At 35.0% G+C, this 21,280-nt stretch overlaps 3 protein-coding genes and 1 pseudogene across 4 annotated transcripts; 2 read left to right on the top strand and 2 right to left on the bottom strand.

Annotated features, from left to right (window-relative positions):
• Nucleotides 1–608: 608 nt before the first annotated feature.
• LOC125211643 (transcription initiation factor TFIID subunit 10-like) lies at nucleotides 609–2,985 on the bottom strand. 2 transcript variants are annotated; one of them, XM_048111522.1, is made up of 6 exons: nucleotides 2,780–2,984; nucleotides 2,631–2,695; nucleotides 1,406–1,468; nucleotides 1,231–1,285; nucleotides 1,106–1,156; nucleotides 609–903 (listed from the first exon to the last, which is right to left on the bottom strand). In XM_048111522.1, the coding sequence occupies exons 1-6, from the start codon at nucleotides 2,879–2,881 to the stop codon at nucleotides 823–825; spliced, it is 417 nt and encodes a 138-aa protein (XP_047967479.1). In that variant the 5' UTR covers nucleotides 2,882–2,984; the 3' UTR covers nucleotides 609–822. The 2 variants fall into 2 exon arrangements, with proteins under 2 accessions (XP_047967479.1, XP_047967480.1); XM_048111523.1 differs by lacking the exon at nucleotides 1,106–1,156 and having other exon boundaries at nucleotides 2,780–2,985.
• A 504-nt stretch (nucleotides 2,986–3,489) lies between these two features.
• Nucleotides 3,490–4,906, bottom strand: LOC125215119 (annotated as a pseudogene).
• Nucleotides 4,907–12,062: 7,156 nt separating this feature from the next.
• Nucleotides 12,063–12,785, top strand: LOC125215500 (protein GLUTAMINE DUMPER 5-like). The gene has a single exon (XM_048116931.1). It carries the CDS (start codon nucleotides 12,138–12,140, stop codon nucleotides 12,630–12,632), a length of 495 nt encoding a protein of 164 aa, XP_047972888.1. The 5' UTR covers nucleotides 12,063–12,137; the 3' UTR covers nucleotides 12,633–12,785.
• A 6,353-nt stretch (nucleotides 12,786–19,138) lies between these two features.
• LOC125215653 (zinc finger protein CONSTANS-LIKE 4-like) lies at nucleotides 19,139–20,524 on the top strand. The gene is made up of 2 exons (XM_048117135.1): nucleotides 19,139–19,968; nucleotides 20,051–20,524. Exons 1-2 carry the CDS (start codon nucleotides 19,288–19,290, stop codon nucleotides 20,345–20,347), a joined length of 978 nt encoding a protein of 325 aa, XP_047973092.1. The 5' UTR covers nucleotides 19,139–19,287; the 3' UTR covers nucleotides 20,348–20,524.
• Nucleotides 20,525–21,280: the final 756 nt, after the last annotated feature.

Raw genomic sequence — 21,280 nt, 5'->3', positions numbered from 1 at the left:
GGGTGATGGGGATGATGTGGCGGGGGATGTGGGGGATGCCCCACGGGGTTCATCCCGGGATGCGGGGGCTGCGGGGACAGGGAGGGGGCGCATATCGGCCCCCGCTTGATTTCTTGCGGGTTCGTCCCGTCACCCCCCCTGGAGACGCGTTCTCGCGGGCCTTGTCTTGCATGATATGGATCGATCTGATGATCGGATCTCCGTTCCCCCGGGCCGCCCGCCCAGAAGAAAACGAGGGGAAGGGGGAAAGGGAAGCGGGGGTCAGCGCCCCGGCCCGGCCGGAAAAGTGGCGGAGGATGGCCGGGGGGGGGTTGGAGGTGTGCGAACATGTGGGGGAAGAGGGGGAATGGAGGCCGCCGCGGGAAGGACGAAACCCTATCTCCCATTGGAGATGTTCTAAAATCAAAAGGGTTCATTCATGCTATAGTTTAGTTCCCTACCCAAGAAATGAGCAGTACTAATGTTGACGAAAAAAATATCAAAATGAGCTAAGAAATGTTGGAAAAATCTTGGGATAGAGTTAAAATTATGTATTTGCTCATAAATTAGTTGATGAAAAAGATCCGATATTGATTTGACAAAATTCATATTTAAGCGGACAACAAATCAACACAATGTAACAGCCACAAAGATATGTACTGCACACATTTCATTGTATTCCACTAAAATTCGCAGAGTTCCATTGCACAACATTTGAAATTGCCAGTAATTTGATTCAAATGGATAAGATAGATTGAATCTGCTACACCAAATGAACAAACCTTCAGATACAGGGAGTAGTAGTACATAGGTCGAATTGTATCATGTGGTTCGGACAAGTAGTTATTCATCTCTCGATGCAGGATCTAGACCAGCAGATGGAGTGTCAGCAAAGTATTCTTGATGTTTGACATTCACACCATACTGCAATTGGTATGGAAGAAAAATCGGTTACTAACAACGAAAAGGAATAACTTGTTATTAGAAAACACAAATAAACAAAATCCATGTTGGGGGAGTTAATTTGGTGGGTGGTTGCAATACTGCTGGTTCACTCACTGGAAACACCACTGCCATTCCACTAAGAGATGCCAGCATTCTTTAAATTATGTGATAGGGCAGTTACCTCTCGTAGAGCCTTGGAAAGATCCTCCATCGTCAAGATCAAACGCTTCTCCTATTATGAAGTAATTAATAAAAATAATAAAGATGATTAGAGACTGGAATTAATATAAATTCATATTTATCAACCTTTTGTTGTTTATCTCTTTTGTCCTTGATTACAGCTGGCCTTGCCTTACACTGCCTGCGTTGAGATGCAAGGAAACATTCATCCAATACTGAAGAGAATAGCTAGTGCAATCAAAACAAACTACACAAAAAATGATCATCACAATTTGCAACTAGAAAAAGTAAAAGAACATACTGAAGTGCATCAGTTGCCACATCTGCAATGAACTTCTGTGTTGCAACTGCTACCAGCCTTGTCCTAAAGACAAAGAAAAACAAAACATGATTCACCAGAAGAAGATGTGAACTGAAAGCTCCCAGCAAACAAGGATAACCATTTAGGTAAACGATAAGAGGGGGGAAATTAGAAGACAACTAATAGAAAACAATGACACCATCTGATCTGAGACATAACATACCATGAAAATAAAGTAGCTACAGTTATCATTATACTCTTTTTATGAACTAAGCAAACTGCACTGCTAAATTATTTTTCCGAGCCTGTGAGGAATCTATGCCCATATCAATATTCATCAGATAAATATAGAAGAAATACGTGCATGTAACCCAGGGTGCACTTTATGCACATTAATCCATTTGAATTAGAAGATAGCAGTAAAATAACTTTAAGCCCCACAGATCTGTCCCCGATAGTATTTGCTGTAATTTACTGATCCAAATTATTCGAGGCTACTTTTTGGTGGTAATGTGCTGAATACTACTACGAAAGAACAGAATACCAAGGTATTTTAATATACCTAGTTTTAGTTTTTCACTGGGTTGAGGTTTTACATACATGCATCGTGAGTCAAATATACTTTGTAAACAAAAAACTATGTCACCAAAGAAGAAAGTTTCTATCAAAACTCTCTCACCACCATCACCATCTATATGTCATCTTCTTATTAGAAGTTTGGAACCTTGGGAGAGCTGAAACCAAATCCTGCTTTTCTAATAGATAGTACGTGTTTATCAGTATTGTAGCATGCTTGTTGGAAATGTAAACTCACAATCCCAAAATGAACATTTGGAGAGACATGTTATTCCAAAGAAGCACTAGAAAACTGCAATGTATGTGTTCACAGAAAACATCAGCCTCGAGGTAATTTCTAGTAATCGTGTTCTAAATTGAAAAACAGAACAACCTAAAATTGGTGAATTGAAACAAGCCATAGGTTCGCTATTGAAGAAAACTATTCCAATTCTAGATCATGTAAGCCTAAAACCGCAGCTAATCATCTCCATCCCAAGAGAGGGCTAAAAACAATTGAACAATAGGATAAAACAAGCTAAAATAGTCGTAGTAAATCATAACAACTGAACATTGAGGACTAATTCTAACTAAATCGATATTATTTCACTCTAAACATAGTTACCCCTAATCTAGGGCAAATTACAATGCAAGCGAAGAGTATACCTACAATCGAGCGTCGGGGCACTGGAATCCACTTTTCGCCAAGTAATGCTCCACCAATTCATCAGGTATCTGTGTAGAAACATAATTACTTACAAACAAAACGGTTACCAAATTCCAATTGTAACACGGCGAGATACAGATAGCGACTGTCACCGTGGGGGTATAGTCCATCAGAGAAGCGAGGAACTCAGTGAGCGCAGCATCGTCGTCGTGGCGCCCATCCTTTGGCTGCTGATGACTGGTTTGGCCGTTCATTCTGCTGTCCTTCCCTACGAATCTAGGAAGCGGCGGAAATAGAAGCGGCGCGTGAGCTCCGACACGACGTTCCGGTGGATTTATTTTTTATTCGTTTGACTTAACCGACTTATAAGTACTCCGTCATGGGTGGGTCGGAGCGGGTCGGGTCGCTAATCAATAATTTGATCCGTTGGAATCTTCCGGTCAGATTATGAAACCCAACTCGACCGGATTAGGCTTCCCATATTAGTCACATTAAGAAATTTAGATGCTTTATTTTTTAATTAATTTGTAATAACTTTTTATTAATGTTTAATTACTATGGATATTATAATACCGATGTGAATTTTTAGCCCCGTTTAACAAGGGGAAAAATAAAAAAAAATTGATATCTTGAAGAAATAAATGATTGGTTGAGGAAAGATGGGGAGTGTTTGGTCGAAAAGCACAGGTCCTTCGTTCCATGACAAAGGACACTTAATTCCCTCACGAGGGCCTTGTTCCTCCTATAGATTTTATGCATAAGTTTGTTAGTGGTGTTGTATCCTAAGGCAACTTTTTTTCTTAAACTATGACCGAACTTGACTCATGTGTATAGCTTCGACTTTTTGTAGTATTCAACAAAATCAATCACCAGAGATTGTTGTGATGAAGTAGTGACGACTCAATGGTCCAATCTCCCCGCACCGTTTCATCAAATATAGCTGCTAATGCACACAATGTTGCTTTAGTATGACATTGAGAACCAACAATAGAGATATCGAGACGGTTGGTTTATGTTATGAACAAGCTCACCTCATCGAATGCTTCAAATATGTCAATGCTAGGCTGATGAATGATACACACTATTGTTCTTACTGTATTCAAGTGTTGCTAACTGTTGCCATCACAATTGCAGCTGCTCTAGCATCAATCCCTGAAGTCGGCTCGTCCATAAATATGATTAAAGGGTTTGCTACGAGTTCAACCGCAATCGTAAGCCTTTTCCGCTGCTCGATTGAGAGGCCATTTACTCCTGGCAACCCAACTAGTCCTTCTCTCAAGGGGGTGAGTTCTACAAGGTCCATTACCTCATCAACGAATATCTATGAGCAGAAAAGAAGCTAAAATATTATAATCAAGTCGCGATATCGAAAACGAGGCTTATTGAATGTGATCTTAAAACTTAACCTATTTAGGCTTTTCATCAACTTTTTAGGGCAATCTCAGCCATGTTGAATAAACAATGGACTCGTAAACGGTGATATTTGGAGAGTAGATGTCGTTCTGCTCACAGTATCCCAATATCCTGTTAGAAATAATGGGATAAAATTCCCAAGCCGTGTACAGGCGGTACTCTAATTATTACAATCGAAGGAAGATAACAACAATAAAAGTGGAATGAAAATTACAACGGAATTAATAAAACAAACCGAACTATAAGTCGAGTCGAGGGAAGCCCTCTTTCCGCAAGACAAATTACGCCCCGGCTAGTGCTCACGGAATGGCGTATTGCCCCCAAAGATAAAACGACTTCCTCCTAGCGTGTAGAAGCACCTCAAACCCGCTAGGCACCGGCGAACTTGATGGAGTTCTAAGAATCGAGCTATGCAATGCTTCTAAGATGCACACTATGATGTAGAGAACTTGAGAGAAGAGAGAATGCTTTTTGTTGGTGTATTTCTCATCTCTAAAACCCACCTATTTATTGGATAGGAGAGATCACTCCAAAAGACCTGCCATTAAGGTACACCATAAACTAAAAGGAGGTTACATAAGATGAAAAGCCAAAGGACTTAGGTCACATGAAAGGCCAAAAGTCTCTCCTTATTTCACACGTTTTCAACATATCCTAGCAAACACCGTCTAGTTCTTTGCGTATACGGATATTGTGATATTTCCCTCTATATAACCTCCAGTTTTTCTTCCAGTTAGCACGTCCATCAATTTCGTTTTACCAGCCCCACTAACACCCATCAAGGCTTTAAGAACTACTGGCCTGAAAGCGTCCCAGACACTCTTTAACAGCTCCAGTCTATCTTCCGTGGCTTCTTGAGCTCTCATTTCTTGCAAATTGAATAGGTATTCTATTACTTATCGACTCTACTTTCCTAGTGAGAAAAAATTCTATTGTCGTTCCATCTCTCCCATAATTCGTGTATATGAAGCATATGCTTGTAGATTGGCTTAAGCAATCAGCAATCTCCAACTAAAAAAAAACTAGAAATATGCACGCGCATGCAAGACAGATGCATGTGTTTCTTACTAAACAAAAACTAGAAATATACACGCGCAAGACACATGTGTCTTACTAAAAAAAACTGGAACTATGCACATGGAAGGCATATGTGTCGTACTAAAACAACTAGAAATATGCACGCGCAAGACACATGTGTCTTACTAAAAAACACTAGAAATATACATGTGGAAGGCATATGTGCCGTACTAAAAATCAAAAGCGGTTGCTGGTAAATAAACTTACTATTGATTAAACATTTCACAAAATTATATTTATACTCCATAAATTACTGATCCGGCGCTTCCCGTTGTACATTTGCGAGAGTAGATGCTCCACAGGTGCATGATCGAGGCCATATGCGACTTTACAAAATTACGATCCCTTTTTTTCTCATAAAAAATTATTTATTTTATTTAAAGTGAACAACAAAGATAAGGATCAGATGAAATACATCAAAACATTGTTGAAGACAATGGGGAACGGGCGAATAAGCGTATCACCCTATGACATAGCGCGGGTGGCGATGATCAAGGATGTGGGAGGATGCGACGCCCCCGAGTTCCCCTCCAGCTTGGAGTGGATCGTGGAGAACCAACTCCACGGGGTGATGGGAAGTATTTCTGCATCTTTGACCAGATGATCAATACCATAGCTTGTGTAGTAGCTTTGAGGTCATAGAATGCCCATGACGATAAAGTCAAAAGAGGTAGGGTGCTCACATATTTACATTTACTGTCGTTCAAAGTTTATTTAATTAATAACATCTCTGTTTTGATTAAATGTATCTATGTGAATTGATTATAGGAGTGAGCGTATGATGTGTGGTTTCGAAGTGATATTTCCAGCACTACTTTAAAAAGCCAAAAGCTTAGATGTCCAAGATCTTCCATTCGATGCCCCTGTGTCCGAGATTTACCTTATTTTCATTTCGCTAGTTGATGATACATTGTGGTAATTTGTTGTCCGCTTAAATATTAATTGGATTAAGCAATCAACAATATCCAACTCAAAAAAACTAGAAATACGCACGCGCGTGCAAGACACATACACATGCATGTGTTTCTACTAAAGAAAACTAGAAATATGCACGCGCAAGACACATGTGTCTTACTAAAAAGACTAGAAATATACACGTGCAAGGCATATGTGTCGTACTAAAAAAGACTAGAAATATTTACACCCAAGGAACAGTGGCAAAGCCAGAACGTTAATATTGGGAGAATTATCATTAATAGTCGTAGATACTTTCGGTATTTTCATCGCTATAAGAAGGTGCGACATAAATGGTAAGATCTCTCAAAAAATAATGAATAATAAGAGATATAATTACATAATGATTGTAGAAACTAAAAAAAGTAATAATCTTAAATTAATTTCTTATACTATAATTTTTTAAAATAACAAAAGTTAATAAAAAATGAAATGTAATAGTATAGTTTTTTCGTAGACATTCCAAAATGGCATTGAACTAAGGAATTAGTAATTAGATATCCTTTTATCTTTCCTATTTCTCTCACCACTATTTCCCGAAACAGTGACTCAACATGCCAAGTCAATTAACCAGATCGGTGCATGGATTTAATCAATGGTTTCGGCCAAATTGCATTGTAAATTTTTTGCATATATACGTATTTTTTTTCTTCACGGTTGTAACTTTAAATATTAATCCTTCTCAATTCTTCAAATTTAATTCCCGGCTTCACCTTGAATATATACATTATATTTGCACATATTAACAATATTATTAACATAATTTTATTATATAATCCGCATAGACGCATAGTGTACGGAGTAGAGCACTCCTTAATCAAGATTCGATCAAATCCTATCAATATAACTGAATTTTTTTAAATAAAAATTAATTATAAAGTTAATGCGCTCTACCCCAACCTCTTTCTCCTCATTTGTGTGTATATATATTGGCGGTATTCTACATATCTTCGCCACCGACGAATAAGAAAGAAACAGAAAAAATGGGGTTGTTAAAATATATTTTCCACTTAAAAATTATTCTGCCATTTGAAAAAAATATTGTGTGCATATATAATAAAATCTAAGCTCGTACTATTAAATTTAAAATATCTAATCTATAGTCTAATTGCAACAACTTTATCTCATTAAAAAAATTAGTCTCATAAAAAGCTAGTACTGTTAAAATTAAAATATCTAGGAAAATATAATAAAATCTAAGCGAGGCCTCGTCGACGTCTCGCAAATGATTGTGATTCTTCCTTATCTGAAAAGAGAATAATGGCTGACTTAATTAAATGTTTTTTTTAATATTTTGAGTTGAACTTAATAAACTGCTTTATGTCACGTATTAACCCTGTTTGGGGAACAAATATAATGCGCTCTCTCTATTTGTGACTCATGACGTCGGATTCTAATACCATTTTCGTTTTATATTTTACGCAATTTTCAATTAATTATTCATTAATTTTAGCCCAATTATGAAAGTGCTTCTCCCACTAACTATATATATACAATATGTAATACTAGTAAATTTTTTCACGAGATACGATCTTAATATTCTCTCTTTTATGTTAGAAAAAAAGGGTAATCTTATTTCCTCAGAATCACTTGATTTGGACTTAAAATATGTCTTAACCACAAATTTGCTGTTTATATATACAAGATTCATAATGAAAATAAAAATTATAAAATGCATTAACGTACATATTCAAGAGCTTCCATAGTTATATACTCCAAAACATACAATTTTTTTTAAAAAAAAGGCAACTCTCTGCTTTTAATATTTTTTAAAAATGAAGTAAAGAAAGAGGGAGAATTGAAGTGGTTGGATTAAAAAATGGAATGTGGTGAAAGATTTGGGCCCATGAAATGATAACATAACTCATAATTGTTTGGATATTTGTTTTGAGATTGGGATCCATTAATCAATCTCCAACACAGCCCCGTCCTTTCACTTTGGTGTACGGTCAATTATATAATAGTAATTTGTAATTTTGTGTACAACTTTATTCTACTCTCTTTTTATAAATCAAACTATACATAAATATGTTTCTCCCTATATTTATACATATATTCATTATAATGGTCGACAGGGACAAGCAATGAAGATATTGGGCCCTCACGGCGGAGAAGGGGGCCCAGCACAGACATAAATTGGTGGTGCTATGTGGGCCCGTCCACCATTCATATTAATTGGCATTTTTTACTACATTTAAATAATCACAAAAGATTACTAGAGTATTTGTTATAAATGTAAAACAGTTAAAAAATATTAAATTTTATACATATAATATTTCATTTTTAAATGTCGTGGATAAATCAGAATTAGACCATGATTTAAGTATTATTCATTTTTTTTAATCACGATCGAATTCTGATTTATCTCACAAGGTTTGAAAATGAAACATTATAGTATTATTTTTTTTTTAACTGTTTTACATTATACACAAATGGTATTTTTTGTGTTTAATTAGAGTAAGTTGTGCAAATACCAGAGCTGAATTCTTATTTATGTCTTACTCTAATTAATTATAATTATAATTATATTTTAATCACCATATTTCTATTTTATACCAACGCTGAACTGAAAACTTAAACTTCAAATTCAGCAGTATATAAATTATTATCCAATTACTTGTGGTTTCATTAGAGTAACATATATTCAAGTTAATTAAAAATGAAAATATGCAAACGAGCAACATGCATGTCTGATGATACAGAATAAAGAGAATTTGTAGCAGCATGCAGAAATGAAGAATATATACTGGGACAAATGCTAGAGTTGAAAAAACGACAAATTGAGGTGACAAGTCATGGATCAAATGGCTTTGGATTCTAAATTCTGACTTTGGTTGATTAAATATAAAACTAATTGAAGATGAAAATTCTTGCCAAGATTTAGGAAAAGACATTTCATACGCCATTCCGATGTTGCCATTTACTAGTACCTTTTAATGATACGATTCTGATCTGTGTGTATATAATCTGGATGAGGTTTCTACATCATCTTAGATTGCAAAATATATAAATGTTCCACAAAATAGATTCAATTTGTTTATGTTTCAGCCTTTCATGTTAGCAAATGTCGGCCATCTTCAATTTTGCTTTTATGCCTTTGCAGTTCAGGGTTTATATTCCTCCATGTGAATAATAGTTTGGTGTGTAGTCTATTTTTCAGTTAAATTAAAGAGTTATTCGTCTAACTTTTGTCTAATTATGATTTTGAGTACTAATTTTAAAGTTGGGAAAATTGTCGGGAAAATAATGAATTTTAGTCGAATTCTGACAATGAACTTTGATATTCTTTCTCAATTTTCCAACAGCAAAATATTTTGATTGCATATTTAAGGTATGTTGTTGATTTGACAAATGCATGTTTCAAATTGATGGTGTGATTGCGCTATGTGCTAGGTGTGTTGAGAAAAATAAAATTTACTCATGATCGTAGACACGTAGAATTTTTTAAATGACACATCAAATACAATTTCACTAGGCTCTGTGGGTAAATTAAGAAAATGTTAAAGTATTGTTTTTACGGCCAATTTTAAAAATTGCGGGACATACTACAATTTGATCCAAATTAATGGCTTTTATGGCAATTTGCCATTGAAAATTTCTCGGTAAATCACCAAATTATTAATTTGTTCATAATTTTCCACCAAATCAAGATTTTGACAATGAGATGACATAATAACTTACTTTTGTTGAACTATTCAACCAAAACAGTAGCAATATAAATCAAGTGGCCTTATTTTGGACATTACCCTATAGTCTTATGATGTAATTATAGTGGTTTACATAGTGGCAACAAGCAAATACTTATTGGATTCGATTGGGTTGGGTTTCTTCAAACGCAGAAAAGAAAAAAAAAATCATTAAGGAAATGATGATAGAGACAACTAAAAAGGAAAATATAATTGTTGGTAAGGCAAAGTTAATGAAGTAAAGATATTCTATATTAAAAAAAATGCCTTGATTAATGATTTTGGTTATATATATGCTGAGTGGTTTCTCCCTGTAGCTGGGACTGTGCTTCCATTTGTTCTATCTGTGTCAGCACACATTTCAGATAACCTTTCCCTATCACTTTTCATAGTGCTTTCATACGATGAATACATTTATATACTCCTTCTTTTTCCGATCATCATTAGTACTATTTTAATTTTAGTGAATAAAAAAGATTCCATTAATTGCTGTAACATCATCACATATATGTACTCAAGAAATTAATAGTCATAGTGATTATTCTTTTTTTATTTCCATATGTACGACGGGCTTGTTATATATTTAGATAAGTGATTTCGTTATATCTGTCACTATTACTCAGCAGTGACGGAATTTCGGTTCGAGCAACGGAATAAGCTGTTAGGCGAATTTTTGTTAGTGCATTTGTTTCATGCTACGATTTCTAGGTAGATTGGAGATTGGAATCTAGGGAGAATGTTAGTTAATTAAAGTGCCATGATATGAAATGATTCCATGTACTCAAAATTCCATAATTTGATTCTTGGAAAGAGATAAGTTAGTCGTATGAACTTGACAATATAGGTAACTAAATTCTCCCTCGTTTTCTATAAGATATGTATTTACTTTTACTTTATATAAATCTTTATCCATTGAGATTGAGTACAAACTGATAGGAAATAAATTAGTGTAAAGTTCAACTCGATTCTCGATCTTTAATTAAATTAAATATTAGTACATACAAAGAAAGTAAAAATAAGAATCGTAATGGTGGATAATTGCAGAACGATTCTTCTAGAAAATTCTTTAGTTTAAAACAAAAAGAACCTTACTAATTACTCCATAATAGATTAATTAATTAAAATAATTGATATTGGAGTACATATATGAAGTACTACTATACTAATATAAAACAATAGATGAAATATGAAAAATTACAAGTTGTTCGACTTATGTATCAAACTATCAATCATGTGTGTCTCAATCATCATAAGCCACCTTCTGCCCTGTTGCATATTACATACCCTACGCACTCGATTAACTTTCGTTTTAAAGTCCAAAATTTAATAATAATAAATTAATAATAATAGTGCTAGCAGTAAAAGAAGCTAATGAAACTTAATTGATTTAAGTACTTATGAATAATCTATTCAGGGATTTTATTTATGTTTCCTAATTAGTAGTAACATATATATGTACAATCTCCCCATTCACTCTTTTTCTCAATTCTCCTACATTAATAAATTTTAATAAGATTTATTTGCAATATTTTGAAACTATGCATTCAACGGTTATCAGTCAGGTCAGGTAGTGCAATTAAACATTACAAAATAATTTTTCCATGTTTAGACCACCTGCATTAATTAGATATCATATATTGGACTAATTATATTAATATTATGAAATATATAATATTTTTAAATACATAAACGAGAGAGGAGAACGTGTCGAGAATATGAAATTCGATATTTTTTATTGACACATGGAAAAAAATGAATAAAACAATTAAATTGAAGTTTTAATTCACACAAATAAATATTAGTACTCATACTAAAATAAATTACTATTTACTCCTCGGCGAATAGGAGTCCTGTTTTGCCATTTTAGTCCGTCCGTGAATAAGAATCCCGATTCACTTTTACTATAAATGGTAATAGGGTCCCACCTTTCACTAACTCATTTCACTCACATTTCATTTAAAACTAATATATACAAGTGGGACCCCTGTTACACTAATTTTTTCCATTCACTTTTCTTAACATTTTTTAAAATCTGTATCGTCAATGATTGAGACGGACGGATAGAGTACATGATAGTATTAATAAAACAGTATTCTTTCCAAAAAAAATTCATATGCATAAGGAAATAATTTAATGCATCCATATCACATAGATATGTCCGAGTGGTCACCACATTACAATTTAAAACATCAAATCTCATAATTAAATTCCCCAAATTGCAAAGTGACCTAAGCACACTACACTACACAACACTCCACCCTCGTGTATAAATAGGCACACACCTCTCCCCTTTTCTCAAACACAAAAAAAAAAAAAACACTCAATTTTCTCTCCTCAAATCACCTCAATTAATATTCCACTTCCAAAACAACCAAAGAGAATGAGAAACAACAACTTATTCCACTCCACAACCAAAATGACCGCCGCCGAGGCCTCCGCCACCGCCGCCGCAAAAACAACCTTCTCCCCGCCGGCCACCTTCCAGCGCTCTCCGTGGCACTCCCCGGTCCCGTACCTCTTCGGGGGCCTGGCCGCGATGCTCGGCCTCATCGCCTTCGCCCTCCTCATCCTCGCCTGCTCCTACTGGAAGCTCTCCACCGCCGAAGAAGCCCGGGACGGAGACGTGGAGAGCGCGAAAGGCGACGCCGCCGCGGCCGAGAAGGCCCTCCCGGTTTTCGAAGAGAAGTTTCTCGTGATCATGGCCGGCGATGCTAAGCCAACTTATCTCGCCACGCCTGTTTGCAGTAGAAATGCTTCATTTGATGATGATCAAAAGGTTGACAACAAAGAAGAAGAAGGAGAAGGAGAAAAAGTGAAGAAAGATGGTGAAAATGCACTAGAAAATGGAGAGTTGAGCCAATCAAATTTGAGTTGATGAAAATTAGTATTACTATTAGGGTTTGTGATCAATTTTGATCTTTTTTTTTAAATTTCTTTTGCTTGTTTTGAGCAAGGCACTTGCTCAATTTTGTGAGCCAAGGAAATGTAAATTTTTTTTCTAATGAGATGAGAACTCAGTTTGGAAACATTGATTATTTATTTTTTAGGATAAGTAAAGAAGTTGCAAGTACATAAGTATAATTGGTGACAAGATGAAATCATTAATGTTGTCTTTGCAAGTGGTGCATAAAAAATGAAGTTGTCATCAAGCACTAAGGTTTGTGCTGGTGAGGAGGATAACACTAAGAAAATGATCAAAGTATATATTCTTAATTAATGGGCTTCCTTTTTCTTAATTAATGGTGCCATTACACATAGAAATGCATATATTAGTAATTAATTTGTGTTTAGATATAATGGAGTTGCCGGATTTGGCTATACCGGCGGCGTGAGTGTGGTCGGAGAAAGGTGGTGGGCCCAAATATACATCAGCATGCATTGGAGTGTTGCTTTATATTATTGTTTGCTTTTGAGCTGGAAATTAATAAAAGGTTCAAATTATGTTTTTTACTTTAGTTGGCTCATTTTTTCACATGTATTTCGAGTTTCAAGATGCTTATTTATCAAAAATCAACACATCTCATAAACCTTTTTTTTCCTTTTCGCTATCTGTGAGGAAATTGATTTGAGCCTTTCTTTTGTATTTGAATTCATAACCTTTAACTACTCAATGACTTAGTTTTGCTAGCACAATTATTATTCCACTAAACCGAAATATCTAAAATGTAGAATGATTACCTCTTTTGAGAAATAATGATATGAAATTAATTTAGATGATTAATTTGGTGAGAGTAGTGTGGGAGACATGAGTGGTTTGTGACGTGATTGGCTTAATTTGTTGGGATGCAAGTATGAAATTGAGGTGGTGCAATGTGATTGGCTTGTATATGATCTACTCTACATAGCTACTAATAGCCATAAGCCGCGGCGATCCGATGTCATATAACTTCATGAAATACTTTTTCACAACGATTCACACAGAATATCAAAATTTCGATGATGTTATAAGGGCTAAAACCGATCCTTACTTTTATGTGTGTTCGTCGGTGTGAACTATGCAACACAAAAATGCATAAATCATGTTTTAAAAAGTTAGATTTGAATCAAATCTATTGAAATCATAGTGAGAAATTGATACTCTAAATTCCTACCTCTAAATTGTCTTTAGTCCAACAGAATGCATCCTTTTTTGCCGAGCTCCTCGTGACTCTCGCTCTACCCTCTAATTTAATGAGATAAGAATGTGATGGATATTTATGCTACTTACTTTATTTGGTGAAATACAGTTTAAAATTCGAATTTTAGTTACAGAAAGATACAAAAACTCATTATATAGTAGTAGGAGTACTACTTTATTTAAAGTGTGACTACACTGTACACGCATAAGTTTTTATATATTACTTCTAAAAAAAATTGTTTCTTGTTTGCCTAAAATTCCTCTTACAAGTAGAGCCTGAATAACATTTAAGCTTGTACTCATATATTTTGTACAAAAATCGTTTCTTATTTTTGTGATGTGTGTTGGCAATGTTGCAGTTAGTGCTTAGTGATAAATGTCTCAGGTTTATGTTCACGATCACACTATCTTTAGAATTACTTTATTTTTCATTTAAAAACGAGATACGGTTTGGTATATATGTACTAAAAAAAGTAAATGAAGTTTGATATATAACGAAAAATAGTGCAACACATGTTTTAATGTAAGATTAGTAAAATAAAAGATAGAGAGAAAAATAATTGATATATTATTAGTGAAAAATGAAATTCATTTTGTACTGAACTAGAAGTAAAAATTCCATGATCCTTCCATACCAAGTTGGCATAGTGACTTGGTATATCTCACCAATAATTTCATGACAAATGGAAATAAAAAAACTCACATGTCACATCAATTAAACACAAATTCAATAAAACTAATTGCACAAAATAGGAGTAAAAATTCCACGATCCTTCCATACCAAGTTGGCATAGTGACTTGGTATATCTCACCAATAATTTCATGACAAATGGAAATAAAAAAACCCACATGCCACATCAATTAAACACAAATTCAATAAAACTAATTGTACAAAATAGACATCCATTAATTATGGAAGGTGGCATTATATTACTACTATTAAATATAGCTTGCATTCATATAATAGGGGTTCAATATACTACTATAATATATATGTATATTGATCTCTTAATATAATAGGAGTAATATTTTACATATAAAAAAGTTATCATATAACTATACTTTTCACATGAAGAAAATAAAATTATTCCTTGATAGTGTACTAATTTGAGATTTTATTGGTGAGACTTTTTTCTTTGTTTATATTTATATATACGAAATGTTTAGACAAAAAAAAATTATGACTATAGCTTATAATTTGTTATCATACTCTTAATATATCTTACTTTTTACATGATAATAACTTAGCAATATACTTCTTAACTTTTTACATGTTAATAAGAAAATATTAAAAACATAATTGATTACTTAGTATTCTAACAAAATATATAAGTCATAGTCATAATTTTTTTTTGTATAAAATTTTTGTATTATGTATAAATAGTATAAAATAAGAATAAATGGTCTCACTAATAAAATCTTAAATACTATCAAAGAGTTGTAATATAGGAGTAATTTTTTTACATGAAAAATAATGTAATATGATTACTTTTTTTAGGTGAAATATTATTACATTAAGAAGTATATAAACGTATTCCATATTTAACAGTAGGGCTGGCAAATCGTGTGTGTCGGGTCGTTATCGTGTCGACACGATAACGACACGAACACGATAACAACAAACACGAACACGGCCCGGTAAGAAACCTCAAACATGAACACGAACACGACCCGCTACCCTCAGACACGAACACGACACGAACCCATTAACGACACGAATCACTTCGGGTCAATACGACACGATAACAACACGTATTGAAAAATGAGATTGTAAGAGTCATTTAATAATTATTGAAAAATGAAAATAATAAGAATTAATAATATTAAAATATTACTCCCTCCGTCCACGATTAATAGTCTCATTTCTAAATGGTGCGGGTTTTAAGAAATGTTAAGAAAAGTGGGTGGAAGAAAGTTAGTGGAATAGGGGTCCCACTTGTATATATTAGTTTTAAATGATATGTGAGAGGAATGAGTTAGTGGAATGTGGGGTCTCTTTATCATTTATGGTAATTATGAACCGGGACTATTATTCGTGGACGGACTAAAATGGAAAAACGGGACTCTTATTCGTGAACGGAGGGAGTATTTGTTAACGGATAACACGAACACGACAGGAACACGCATTGTTAACGGATAACACGAACCCGACACGAACACGACACGAAATTTTCGTGTCCTTAATGGGTTGACCCGATAAGGACACGAACCCAATAAGCTCTGACCCAAACCCATTAATTTCGTGCCGGTTCGTGTCGTGTTATCGTGTCGTGTCAAAATTTGTCAGCCCTAGTGTACATATATTGTAGGAGCAGTATATTGCAAGCCTAATATAATGCCACATTCTATAATTAATGGGTGTCTATTTTATGCAATTAGTTTTATTGAATTTGTGTTTAATTGATGTGACATGTGGGTGTTTTTAATTTCCATTTGTCAAGAAATTATTGGTGAGGTACACCAAGTCACTATGCCAACTTAGTATGGAAAGAATATGGAATTTTTACTCGTGAACTAGCGTTTTGAGTAAAAGGTCTAAACTCTTGGAATATGATTTAGAACTTAAATTGTAAAACCAGGATGTACTAAATTAATTGGGCCCTTGGATTTGAAAAGAAAAGTATTAATTGGGCCTAATGTATGGTTACACAGTCCAGTAGAAACTATAAAGGGTTGCTCAGCCCTAAAAAATTGAACAAATCAGAACAGATCAAAATTAAGGCAGTATTACTAATTAGGCTGTCCTTTTTTAGTATCTTATCTTATGCATCCATATAACTACAAATTTAAAAGTTATCCCATTTTATAAACACATAACTCATGTGAACAAAAGCATTATTGACTGACACCTACGCTCTCATTTCATTACTGTAAAAGCAATTCTGAATTTTGTTCAGTGCAATTTCAATCTCGTGAGCAAATTTTGCTCATACAGATTACTCACTCTGGTCCCCACTAATTTTTTCATTTTGTCATTTTCGTCCAATCCGGGGATCAATTTTTTCATTGTCATTTTCGTCCAATCCCTGTTAATTGTCTTATTTCACTTTTATTATGTTTGACAAGTAAGTCTCATATTTCATTAACTTATAAAAGTATAAATTTCATTCCACACTTTTTCCTTTTAATTTTTTTTAATAAAATCAAACAATTTCTTAAAACTTACATCGGTCCAAAATGGACAATTAATGAAGACTGCAAAGAGTAATTTCTCAACTAAATCCTTAAATGGTGATATTACAAAATAAGATCAATGTAATTTCAAGGTTGGAATAAAAAGTGGTTTTGTAATGTAAGAGCACTTTTAACTCTCCCTAGTAAAGGTTCTTTTGGATAATTATAGGATACGACCATCAATTTTTTGATTTATAGCTCCCAAAAAAATTATAAGAAAGATTTGATCAAAAGTCATAGTAAATGTGTATTCAATTATAATCAACTTAATATCGTTAAGTTTCTCTTGACCAAAATCTCAAACCCACCAGAAACAATGTTGAATTATTTGTCGGGTCAGCCACCTAAATCTAATTGTGCAGTGTGAAGCTGCTAATTTTGAATATAGGATGATTTTGAACTTTTAATAAAAAAAGGAAGCATACGTCAAGCTGAGGCTAAAAGGACAAAATGTAATCTTTCAGAACAACTATAAAATAAAATAAATAAATAAATAAATAGTAGTAACAAAGAGAGATACTCATATTCCTATATTATTTCGTTAATTTATTATTCAAGTAAATTTATAAATCAAAATCTATCCTCCAAAAAAAATCCAAAAATTGATAAATTTAAGACAATTAAAACAAAAATCTAGGAGTGAGAGTGAGAGACTGAAATCAAATCTTGAAGTTATTAAACAAAGTAGTAAAAGATTAAGCCAAGCCAAGCAAATTGAAACTAGAGACTACAGACTACAGAGAGACAACTTAGTGATCATAAATTAACTAAATAAAATAATAATAATAATAATAATAATAATAAAATAAAAAAAAACTTAGTGATAAGACACTTTTTTTAACAAGTACAAAAATCAAGAGTTTTAACAAGATTTAGCATTGATCATCTAAAATATGACAAATTGGAAGTAGAGCAAGTTTTTCCATTTTAACTTTTAGTTGCAGGAAAGGTGAGGGTGATCAGCATGAAAATGAATGTCAATAATAATGAGTTGCCAAGTTTGTAAAATGGCCCTAACACTCCCACAAAAGCCATCTATCAATTTACACCAATTCAACTAATACTAATTTCTACTTTGCAATATTTTTCATTTTATATAATATGGTCCCCAATTTTTTTCGTGGGTTCCATAATCTCAGTTATAGCTGTCAGTTTCAAGCCCCATCCTGATATAGAGAATAATTGTTCAACTTGCCTTACTCGGCTGGCTCTAGCTGCATCCGGTCCGTGGGTTTGGGCAGATCTGAACCGTATATTGTTAATACTACTACCCTCGTCCAATAATTCACAGTGCATATTACTAGATTTAGTGTAAATTAGTAAATTAAAGAGAAATAATTTGAAGTCTTGAAGAATTATTATTTAAAATAAAATAGGCAGGATAAAGAAAAAAATGATCAATTGTTTTACCAAAAATGAAACGAACTTAATTCGTCCCAACTAAATTGAGTCACAATTCATTTTTGGGAAGTCTCAATAAAATTGAGTCATGTTTAATAAACAAACAAAATATTTAATCACTATTATTTTATTACATCGTCCATTTTCCTCTTTTTTATTTCTCCTCTCTCTTAACTTTACTTTATTTTCATTTAATTCATTCAATACTAGTATTTCTTAATTTCCTTGTCAAAAGTTTTGATCCAATGTAACTAAAACGGAGGAAGTATCTTTTTTTTTTTTTTACCGGCAAAGTAAATGCAACTGTCAAATCATTATCTAGTATCAGCCTAATATTTGAATGCTTCAAATTAGCAATCTGAGACTAAAAAAATTGATATATTTTCATTTTCTTTACTCAAAACTTTTTGCTTCAATCTAAATAATAATCAACTAAAAAAATCAATAAATAATTTATCACAATAATTAGAGAAAAAATGAGTAAATCAAAATGTCTCAAGTTTCAGCTCGCAAAATCCCACACGCATCTGTATGGACCCCACACTACCCCTGTCTAAACAGCAAAATCCCATAATTCCTACAAAATGAATTCAACTTTTTTATCTGGCTAAGAATCACCCATATGTCGTCCCCTCATTGGCTGAATCCTAGATCATCTCTACCCATTCAGCTCCTTTTACAAACACTTCGGAGATCCCACTGTTACACTGCACTCATATAAACTCCATCAAGCTCCCAAAACAGTTTGCAATTCTCTCTTCATCTGCACAGAAAAGAGATAGAGAGAGAGAAGAAACACACACAAACACACACTGAATCAAACTGAGAAGAGAAAAAAATGGGCGCGGAAAGCTGGAGCATAACCGCGAAGCTCTGCGACTCCTGCAAGGCGTCTCCCGCCGCCGTCTTCTGCCGCGCCGACTCGGCCTTCCTCTGCGGCGCGTGCGACGCCAAGATCCACGCCGCCAACAAGCTGGCGTCGCGCCACGGCCGCGTCTGGATCTGCGAGGTCTGCGAGCAGGCGCCGGCCGCCTTCACCTGCAAGGCCGACGCCGCCGCCCTCTGCCCCACCTGCGACCGCGACATCCACTCCGCCAACCCCCTCGCCCGCCGCCACGAGCGCGTCCCCTTCGTCCCCTTCTACGACGCAATCGCAAAGTCCCCTCCCTCCGCAGAGTGCTCCGAGGAGGAGGCCGAGGCCGCCTCCTGGCTCCTACCCGACCCGAATTCCAAAGCCGAGGACCAATCCGGGTCGCCCGAATACATGTCCGCCGAGTACCTCTTCACCGATATCGATCCCTATCTCGATCTCGATCTCAAATCGGGCGATCAGAAGCCGCAATTTCACCAAATCGATGAGCAGAAGCATTACTCCTCCGACGGAGTCGTGCCGGTGCAGAACGAATCGGGTCAATACGTACCGGGCACCGTCGTGGACGGATTCCCCACTTTCGAAATGGATTACGCGGTGCCCAAGCCATTCATGTACAATTTCACCTCGCAATCGATCAGCCAAAGCGTATGCTCCTTTTCCCCTCTTTCGATTTGATAAACCCTAATTCGGTGGATGCACAATTGATTTTTGAAATTGCTAATTACAGGTGTCGTCGTCGTCGATGGAGGTGGGGGTGGTGCCGGATGCGGCGGAGAGCTTGGGGAAGAGCGAGGGCGCGGCGGCGGTGGCGGTGCTGGGAATGGATAGGGAGGCGAGGGTGCTGAGGTACAGAGAGAAGAGGAAGAACAGAAAGTTCGAGAAGACGATTCGATACGCGTCGAGGAAGGCGTACGCGGAGACGAGGCCGAGAATTAAGGGGAGATTTGCGAAGCGGTCTGAGCTGGAGGTGGAGCCGCTCCTCGGCGGCGACGCTGCGGCGTACGGCGTCGTTCCGAGCTTCTAGTGAGATCCAATGATCTTGCCTAGGGTTTAATCGAATTTTGGGCTCTAACATTTGACGATGATGACGAGTAATACGTCGTCGTCGTGGGTAAATATTGTAAGGTTACTTGTTCTCGATTTTGTACTGACGTTTTCCATTTCCTATTTTTGTATAAATATAAATTGTACTTTATTCGCAGATTTAAATGCATTCTTTTTGCATCTATGTCTGCAAAAGCTATACTAAATCTATGGAATAATACAAATAACAATGTAGATATACAGTAACTATTTATAGACTTGCCTTATTGCCAGCAAAATAATTAGTATTACTGTACAATACAACCTAAGAGGAATGATAAATCAAACCCTAGGTTTTAAGATAACTCAATAAAAATCTACATCAAGGCTTAAACTCTTACCAAGTTCAAAAGTTTCTCTTTTTTATTTCTATAATATTGTTGAATTTTTTATACTACTGCTTATATGAATCAATATAAAAATGTTTAATCCTCTGAAAGTTGTGTTTGTCGATTTTCTTTTTATCATTTACCATAATCTTTCTTCTAACATTATATGTATATCATAAGTTAATTTCTAATGTTTCAGTCAATTGTATATTTTGAGTGAATTATGAGTGCATATCAGGGGCGGAGCCAAGATTTTCTTTGAGAAGGGGCAAAAATATACTCAATAGAAAAAATTTATGTATTTAAAAAGGGGCGTTTAGTGTGATTAAGGTATATAATCAAAATTCCATGTAAAAATATATAAGGAAATGAGTGGATGAGGAGGGACAATTGTCCCATGTTCCCATAAGGTGGCTACGCCCCTGGTGCATATATTGGATAATTATCCAACTGCAGATCTATAAATCGTAAAATTCCATCTTTTGGGGACCTCTCATTTCCATATATTTTGCATCTCATAGAATGGATAATGTTTTTTTTCCCTC

The sequence above is a fragment of the Salvia hispanica genome, chromosome 3 (assembly GCF_023119035.1).
Source record: "Salvia hispanica cultivar TCC Black 2014 chromosome 3, UniMelb_Shisp_WGS_1.0, whole genome shotgun sequence".
NCBI lineage: Eukaryota > Viridiplantae > Streptophyta > Magnoliopsida > Lamiales > Lamiaceae > Salvia > Salvia hispanica.
The sequence above is the reverse complement of the archived record's forward strand: the minus strand, read 5'-3'. Positions and strand labels throughout refer to the sequence as shown.

Excerpts from the sequence above, each read along its gene's own strand:
- LOC125211643 (XM_048111522.1), bottom strand. The coding sequence starts at position 2,881 with ATGAACGGCCAAACCAGTCATCAGCAGCCAAAGGATGGGCGCCACGAC. Across the intron at positions 1,286-1,405 it reads GTGGCAACTGATGCACTTCA|GCAGTGTAAGGCAAGGCCAG; the intron begins GTATGTTCTTTT and ends ATCTCAACGCAG. Across the intron at positions 904-1,105 it reads TTTCCAAGGCTCTACGAGAG|TATGGTGTGAATGTCAAACA; the intron begins GTAACTGCCCTA and ends TACCAATTGCAG.
- LOC125215653 (XM_048117135.1), top strand. The coding sequence starts at position 19,288 with ATGGGCGCGGAAAGCTGGAGCATAACCGCGAAGCTCTGCGACTCCTGC. Across the intron at positions 19,969-20,050 it reads CGCAATCGATCAGCCAAAGC|GTGTCGTCGTCGTCGATGGA; the intron begins GTATGCTCCTTT and ends TGCTAATTACAG.
- LOC125215500 (XM_048116931.1), top strand. The coding sequence starts at position 12,138 with ATGAGAAACAACAACTTATTCCACTCCACAACCAAAATGACCGCCGCC.